This window comes from Carica papaya, chromosome 4, assembly GCF_054855325.1.
Source record: "Carica papaya isolate Zhongbai chromosome 4, ASM5485532v1, whole genome shotgun sequence".
Classification (NCBI taxonomy): domain Eukaryota; kingdom Viridiplantae; phylum Streptophyta; class Magnoliopsida; order Brassicales; family Caricaceae; genus Carica; species Carica papaya.
In genome coordinates this window covers 54,665-63,246 of record NC_142312.1, presented here as the reverse complement: position 1 = coordinate 63,246, position 8,582 = coordinate 54,665, and the positions used below count along the sequence as shown (strand labels likewise).

Sequence of the window (8,582 nt, the reverse complement as noted above, 5' to 3'; positions counted from 1 at the left end):
ACTATTTACTTGATCAAAATTTTATTAAATTTTTTCAAATTATTTATCTAGCTATAACATTTAAAAAATATACAATTAATTACTAACTAAATAAGAATTGCTGTTTTATCTATTTCCGCAAGTTGTATTGGTTTTTTTTTTTTAAAAAAAAAAAAAACTTTTATTTTCTGCTAGTAGAATTCTTTTTAAAGTTTTTTAAAAAATTAATTATTTCTATAATTCTTTAAAAATAATAATTTATAGGTTTAATTAATAGTCAATCCATATAAGCTAGAAGACGAAACCCTTTAAGCGGCTAAAGGAAAGGAGAGAAGGGTCGGAGCCATGTATTAGAAAAGTTGGTGGTGGACAATACGTCATCTCCGTCTTCAGTTTCACCTCTCGGGAACTGAGAGCCTGGTTACTGGAGCTTGAATTGTAACTGAAAGAGAAGCAGTCGCACTTGGCTGCTCGAGGCCCACTCAGCGGCAACGCCTGTATCTCGTCTCGGAATGCAAATCCGGAGGCTTTTATATTGATGAAGCGACCCATTTCTCCTCAATCCAATCCTTGTTTTTCGTCTTATCCTTCTCCGGCTCATGGCTTGTTTAAGCGATGAGAGTTGGGATTCTCTTCCCAAGATGCTATCCAAAAGTGTGTCTATCAAAGAAGACGGGGAGGAAGAAACCAACGCTTGTGAGTTTCCGTTCGAGAAGGTTTTTCCAGTCTATGCAATAGGGATTCCGAAGCCCGATTCCGACTTTGTCCTCTCCTTCTCCAATTCGGGTGCCGACCCGATTTGGGACACTGTCAGAGAAGAGGCCAAGTTGGAGGTACTAATCCTTTATTTCTTCATCGCTGTCTCTTTTTTTTTTTTTTAATCAGCTTTTTATTATTATTTTCGTTCTTCGTCTGCTTTTGATGGTCTTTCACCATTAAAATAATGCTCCTGCGTTACACTTGAGTTGATTGTTGTCTTGGAGGGTGGCTTGGGTTTTGTTGAGAACGAGATATGACCAAAACCAGTATTGCAAGTGTTTGTTTGGAGTTTGCAAAATTTTCTTTGTCAATGGCTGGCTCGTGCATATTTCCGATCTTTGTAGATCACCACCTATCTGTTTGATCAAAAGTTTTGCGATGAATTATTCCACGAGTTAGTGATCTTTAGCTATAGGTGCCTGAATTTGGTCGTTTAGATTGTGTAAAGACATATACGTACGATAACGTATGCGTTTTATGTAAACACGTCATATATTTTCATTTAGCAAACTGAACCTTATTTTCCTTGAGTTCTTCGTGGGAGCTCTTGAGAAACTCTATTGTTTGTTTATACTTTTGTTGCTGTTTCTTGGAACCATTCATTGCAGGCAGAAAAAGAGCCAATTCTGAGCAGCTTCTTATATGCTAGTATATTGTCCCATGATTGTTTGGAGCAAGCACTGGGATTTGTTCTTGCTAATCGTCTTCAAAATCCTACTCTTTTGGCAACTCAGCTAGTGGATATATTTTATGATGTTATGATGAGTGATAAAGCTATCCAAAGATCAATTCGCCTTGATGTGCAGGTAGCTTTGCTTGATCTTCAAAATATACGAGTGAATTTCTATTGATTTCTGCTGCTAATTAATGATTATATTTACTCAGAGAAAGCTGATAAATATACACATGTATTCTAAATGTTCTATATCCACAGGCATTCAAGGAAAGGGATCCTGCTTGTTTGTCTTATAGCTCAGCTCTTTTGTACTTTAAGGTGGTATAACATAGACACTATAAAAATTTTATGAGATATTCATGCTCAATTTGGAGTGAGTACATTGGAATTTGACAGATGACATGAAGATACACATATATCGTTACAACATAAGTTAGTTGATTACTGCAGGGTTACCATTCTCTGCAATCATATCGAGTGGCTCATGCCTTGTGGACGAAAGGACGCAAAGTATTGGCACTGGCATTGCAAAGCCGGATTAGTGAGGTGGTTTTCTCTTCTATTTTTGGTGACAAGTGTTATGCACTTTCTGTTTCTCTATCTTAACTTCTTACATGTTTATTGCATAATTCACAGGTTTTTGGAGTTGACATACACCCTGGTATGTTCTATTTTCCTTTGATTACCAATTTGGGATTACATTTTATTGGTAGTTCTTGAGAACAGCAGCGGAACTCTTGTATTAAAGGATGTTGGAGATATGCTGTATACGGTAGCTTTAAAGTAATTATATGGATGTACAATCTATATATCTATGATATGGTTATTAGAGAAACTCTTTTTATGGGACAAAGAACAAATAAGCTCTCACAAATCATGTTGTGCTAAGGGGTTTTTGTTTGAGGATCGTGCAATAGATGAAAGTTTTCTGGCCATTCTTTGAGGCTGACTTGAATCTTAATACATCTAAAATTTGGTGATTCTGGACAGCTGCAAGAATTGGGGAGGGGATACTGTTGGATCATGCAACTGGTGTGGTTATTGGGGAGACTGCTGTTGTAGGAAATCGTGTTTCATTGATGCATGTAAGTCGATTTGTTTATTCCCTCTTTTACCACTTTATGAATTTGGAGGGAGGGGAAGGGAAGATTTTCACTTGGTTTTTCCCTGTCTTTTAGGCTTTCAGTACGCTTATTATGATGCTGTTGACAGGGTGTCACGTTGGGAGGTACTGGTAAAGAAGTTGGTGATCGCCATCCAAAGGTAGATGAAGGTGCACTTCTAGGGGCCTGTGTGGCTATTCTTGGGAACATAAGAGTAGGTGAGGGTGCAATGATAGCAGCCGGTTCCCTTGTGTTGAAGGATGTTCCTCCACACAGGTAGGAAATATTCCTGATGTTTATTTATTCATTCTGAAATATTAGTCAAAATGATGAACCTTGTTTTTGGTACTTCTGAAGCATGGTTGCCGGAATACCAGCAAAAGTGATTGGATATGTTAACGAGCAAGATCCATCTCTAACGATGAAACATGGTATGTTTTGTGAATGAACTTTTGAATTATGAAGAAATCATATTGTTTAGTTTGAGTTAAAAAGCTGCATTCAAGTATCTTTTCTCTCTCGTATATATCTTTGTTGTTATTCTTCTTGTCATTATCAATGTGCAGATGCTACCAAGGAATTTTTTGAACATGTAGCTGTTAGTTATGGAGGAAAGTCCACAGGTAGTTTCTCCACCATTCTAGATGCCTGATTCGGTTTTAATTAGTGTTGACAATGGAGGAAAAAACTCGGGTTCAATCCTTAATCCTCATTGTGGTTCTTTAGTTCGTTTCTCTGAGTCTCTACTACATATTTTGCTTGTAAGTAATAGTATTTGATACTTCATTCAAGAGATCATAAATTGAATAATTTTGACCTTTGGCAGGAATTTTGGATCCGAAAAATACAGAGCGGAGAAGTTGAGAGTTGCATACAAGAATAGATATCTTCTGCAGATTTAGTTTGGCTGTTCTCTTTTTTTGGATAAAAATTTTCTGTTCACTTGGTGAAAAAAGATATGCATTTTCATTTGAGATAGAACAATTTTCCAGATAGGAAAACAAAAAGTGGGAGTAGTTCTTATGGGGCATTGGTCACTTGTGATCCCTTTGTATTATAGAGCAAGTGTTCAGAGGTTCTCTCAAACATTGTCTTAGTTGGATGTTCACCCCTTTTTTTAAGGGTATAGATTCGAGTTATGGATTGTGCAATCTTTATTATACAGTAACCGAAAAAGAAAATTGATGTGAAGTTTTCTCACCATATATGCAAAATTCAAAATGGTAATCTAGAATGGATCCTCTTTATCTATTTGGTTTTTTTTCTCACCTTAGCCCACGTTATTAAAACTAGATTGATTGATCCAACCATAAACTAATGACTTTGTTGATTTAGTTCCATAAGTTTTTATTTATTTTTTAATGGTAAGTCTAAATTGATGAGAATAATTCAAACTGTGTTATAATTTAAAAATTGGTGGGATTGGTATTTATGCCTATCTAAATGCATGAAGAATACTTGTTTGAATTGAAATAATTAAATTTTGACGCATGTAATTTTTTTAGTAAATAAAAAGTCTCGTTGAATGTTAATTAATTATGATTATTTTAATTAAAAAATTTAATTATTATAATTTTTTTTTTGTTATTTGTTGTTGTGATAATTTTTAATTTGATTATTATAATTTCATTATTTGTAACGCCCACTAATTTTATAATCTTTATTATTATTATTATTAATTTTATTTAGTTTATTTTATAATTTTTGAATTTTAATTGATTTATTTAATATAATTTAATAAAAATAAAAATAATAATAATGAAAAAATTGGGTAAAAATATTATTTGGATTTAATTGAAATTGATTTTAGAAAAAAAAGGTGAAAATTAGGATTCTGGGGGTATTTTTGAAAAGAAAATCAGAAACCGGGGGTCAAAACGCAATTTAAAAAAATTGTGCCCCGTCAACGCCACGTCAGCAGCCACGTCAGCGGCCCAGTCAGCAGCCCTGGCCAACCAAGACCTGCCGCGTGGCAAGACCACGTTCACCCGGGAACGGGCCACGTGGGCGATCCGCGTGCGCGCGATCGGACGGCCCAGATGCGTCCCCGCGCGCACGGACGGCCCAGATCAAACGTGTGCACGGACGGCCCAGATGCACGCGCACGGACGGCCCAGATGCACGCGCACGGACGGCCCAGATTCAATCAAGTACGAACGACCCAGATTTAATCAAAATGGACGGCTGTGATTAAAAGCCAAAAGGGAATAAAACCCCCACACCTGACCATAAAAACCCTAGCCGCCTGCCCTCGCCGGAGAAGACGAACCAGACGCTGGAGGAGCCAGCCGCCGCCACCCGCCGCCGCACCGGGGAGTTTTTCGACCGCCGATCGAGGTAAATTTCATACTCACATCTCGTTTTTCAATGCTGAGTTCCCCTGTGGCCAAATCGGAGCCAAAATCCCGGCCAAACGGCCGGAAAACACGGCCGAAACCCAGCGGCGGCGCCGCGCCCCTCCTCGATTTTTGCCTTCGATGAGGCCCTTCCCGGCCTCCGTTTGATACAATTTTTATATCATCGTGATCACCATTCTTTTCTCTACAGGTTGATCGGAGCCAAATCACCAAAACACGAACCTCGCCGGAGAGCCGCCGCATCCGAGAGCACCACCGCCGGTAAGCTTCTGTTTTTCGTAATTTTTTGGCCCCCCGAGGGCCATAGGGTTGTTTTATCGCAGGGACCGATGCAAGTGTGGCCGAATTCGACCGGAAACGACCGAAAACGGCCAACCCGAGACGAATCGTTGCCGCAAGCGGCGGCGCCGTCGCCGGAGCACGGCGGAGTTGCCGTGCCGGAATTGCGATATTGGCCGAAAGGGGCCCTGTGTCTAATTTGGGATTTTTTTGGGACACGTGCAGGTACTAGTAGTGCGTTTCAGTTCCCCGAAAAAAATTCAGGGAAAATTAGGGACAGCCTGTAGGCGGACTGTAGAACCGTATTCGGACCCCGAAACAAGTAAGGACCCCTCACCCTATTTCTTATCACGGTATTAAAGTTCAATAAATGATAAAACGGTATTTTATGAATCAACAGATGTGTGAAATTGTTTAAGATCGCTAATGGAGCCCGAGTCTGGTGTGTTTGTCGGTTAGCTGTTATTTGGCCTATTTTACGGTTTTAAATGCAGTATGAGGTCTGATATTTTTATTTCATAGTTTTGTGTGCATATTTTACTGTTTTTATTGATTATGGGTTGAATGACTGAGAACCCGATGTTGCGTGTTGTCTTGTCTGGCATAAATTACTGGTTTGCTTGTTTGAGTGTGAATTGATGATGCTGACTGGGAAAAAGGGGAATGAAAGGTTATGTAAATTGATAATTGCATAATGTGGTCAGTCTGACTAGATATCTTGGGAGATGGTGGACGGACCGGGTCCGTAGGGAACCCTACCGGGATTGTGGTCTCTCATACCGGACGGGGTATGGAGACCTTATGTGTTTTGGCGCCCATACCGAACGGAGTATGGGGATGGCCCGTTTCACCCTCATACCGGACGGGGTATTGAGGTTTATAGTTTTGGCGCCCATACCAGACGGGGTATGGGGACGGCCCTGGAATCTGATTACAAATGTTAAGGGTTCACGGGTAGCGGGACCCCTATGGATCCCCATGGATACTAGTAGGCTGGTAAATGAGGAAAAATATGTTGTGTAATGATTGAATTGCAAAAGGTGTGATAAGTATTATGTTATACAGCTCATATGATTTCATGATGATGATAATGTTATTGCTTTCGTATATTGTTTTATGAATTTCATCGAGTTAAGTGGATAGTAAAGGATTTTATTATTGATAAAAGAATTTGTTGTAAATTATGCTCCATTTGTCTTTTTGTGTTTTCTACCCACCTTTACCTCCGTGACGGTGAGATAGTGTGATGTCTTTACTGGGCTGGTGTAGCTCATTCCTTATTTAATCATTTCAAATCAGGAAGACATTGTTCCCCAGCCCGTTCCGCAGGAAGATGGCGAAGGGGACGCCTGAAGACTCTGTAGTTATATTTATAGCTTTTATTTTCGAATTTCTCTTTTAGTTAGTTTGTTCTTTTATACTTTGAGCACATTTTTTGTTTTAGTGTAAGGGATGTTAATCAAAATTTTTATTACGCTTCCGCATTTGACCTTTTTAATACATATATTTCATTTTAAAATTCGGGGGCCGTTACATTATTACACTAATAAATTCAGTTTAACTCTTAAGAAATATTCTTTTGCCATCTTTTATTGACACAAATATTAATTTTATTATTGCAACTTTATTATCATATTAATCAGTTAAATATAAATTTACTAACTTAAGAATTATAGATAAATTATTGTCAACTCATAATACATTTATAAAATTATAAATTTTACGTATATGATTAGAAAGATTTATAAACTTTAATTTTATAATAAGTCAATCTAGATTTTATTTCATAAAATACTAATAAGGATTGACGTCAAATAAAATAGTTATGTAAATTTAAATTTAAATTTAAATTTTTACTTCAAGTTAAATTTTTAAATGTACATTATGTATAATAACTTGATTTATGATTTTGATCCATTTACATTTATTTCAGTATATAGTTTTATTACATTTTAAATTATTAATTTGATTTTATTCAATATAATTACAAGTTAAAAACGTAACTATACTTTATTTTACAAATAATACCAAAATATTAATTATCAAATAAGTATATCGGTAAATATTTTTGAAATAACATTGTTATTTATTATATGGGTATATGCATAATTATATTTAACATATCATAAAATTAAGGAAAATTTTAAAATCTTGCATTAAAATTTTTGAATATCAATAGTGCTATTTCGATAATAACGTTATTGATGTGTCTTAAATTTTGACGATATTTATATATATTTTAGAGATAATTTATTTGAATTTTCTTTGTATTGAGAAATATTTGATGTATATCCTATAGAGTTTTCATTTGTGAATAACTCTACTAGTTTCTCTATAAATAGGTTTGCTAACCTATTGATGATGTACTATCATATTACATAGTTGAATTTTTTCTTACCGGTCTTGTCCGTGAATATTGGCACACTACCGAACTACGTAAAATACTTGTATTCTTTTTTTTTTATGCTTTTACTTTAGTATGATTGTACATACTTTAGGAATTAATTTTTTCCAACAAGTGGTATCAGACCTTTAGTATGAACTAGGTTAGAGAGAAAGAGAGCGTACAGATCTACAGATAAGATTAGATAGAGGAAACAGAGCCGGTAGCCACCATGGGCGGCGGATCAGCTCAAATCTATGTGAGGAATGGTAGTTTTTCGAAGAATAAGAACCGGTCTCGTGTGCAATTTGGAACTAAAAGGTCCGCAGACGGCAGTGGTTGACAGGGGTGTCCAAAAGCTCGCCGGATCTACAAGGAGGGAGAAGAGCCATAAACGGTTCCGGTTTCGGCTAGAAACAAACAAAGAGGTCGAATCTAACCGAAGCTGCGACTGTGCGTAACAGACGGACACAGAGAAGCTAGAAGAAGCTATCTGTGTGCGAAACCATGTCCGGAGAAGGAGAATGCACGCCGAAGAAGACGAACCAGCGCGGTGGCACCCGGTTCGTTTGAGGCCCATTTTGTAGCATTTTCCGCAATTTTTTTGACACATTTTCAACAGATCCGTGCCGGATTCGTCGAGCCGCATATTTATGTGCTTGTTTGGTTTTTTTCAACGACGACAAGAGGCGGCCGGTAGCCGTACATGACATCTCCGGCGATCACGCACGTGACAACGCGTGGAGGAGTGCATGGCAATGCGTGGAGGTGCATAGAGGTGCGTGAAAGCACGCGTTGTGTTTTGATGGTTGTGTTGGTAGTTTTCTATGCAGTGATGACTCCCTGTGAGTATTTTTTTCTTTCTAACAATATTTTTTCTCTCTATTTAGTTTTTTAGTGCATAGTATAGGGATTCGAGATAACATCTACAATGTATATAAGATAAAAAAGTTTGATGGTGGTACAAGTTTCAGTATGTGAAAGATTAGAATGAGATCATCCCTAGTACTACAAAGTTTGTGGTGGGCAATTGGAGAAAGATATCA

General features: G+C 37.4%; 1 protein-coding gene across 2 annotated transcripts; it reads left to right on the top strand.

Moving 5' to 3' along the window:
* The first annotated feature begins 276 nt into the window (after positions 1 to 276).
* On the top strand, positions 277 to 3,656 carry LOC110814467 (serine acetyltransferase 2-like). 2 transcript variants are annotated; one of them, XM_022041947.2, is made up of 10 exons: positions 277 to 812; positions 1,347 to 1,544; positions 1,673 to 1,732; positions 1,865 to 1,960; positions 2,051 to 2,075; positions 2,405 to 2,499; positions 2,627 to 2,793; positions 2,875 to 2,948; positions 3,084 to 3,140; positions 3,344 to 3,656. In XM_022041947.2, the coding sequence occupies exons 1-10, from the start codon at positions 579 to 581 to the stop codon at positions 3,379 to 3,381; spliced, it is 1,044 nt and encodes a 347-aa protein (XP_021897639.1). In that variant the 5' UTR covers positions 277 to 578; the 3' UTR covers positions 3,382 to 3,656. The 2 variants fall into 2 exon arrangements, with proteins under 2 accessions (XP_021897639.1, XP_021897640.1); XM_022041948.2 differs by lacking the exon at positions 1,673 to 1,732.
* The last annotated feature ends 4,926 nt before the right edge of the window (positions 3,657 to 8,582 follow it).

Coding starts and splice junctions, on each gene's coding strand:
- LOC110814467 (XM_022041947.2), top strand. CDS start 579: ATGGCTTGTTTAAGCGATGAGAGTTGGGATTCTCTTCCCAAGATGCTA. Junction 2,500..2,626: donor ATCGTGTTTCATTGATGCAT/GTAAGTCGATTT, acceptor TGCTGTTGACAG/GGTGTCACGTTGGGAGGTAC. Junction 3,141..3,343: donor TTATGGAGGAAAGTCCACAG/GTAGTTTCTCCA, acceptor GACCTTTGGCAG/GAATTTTGGATCCGAAAAAT.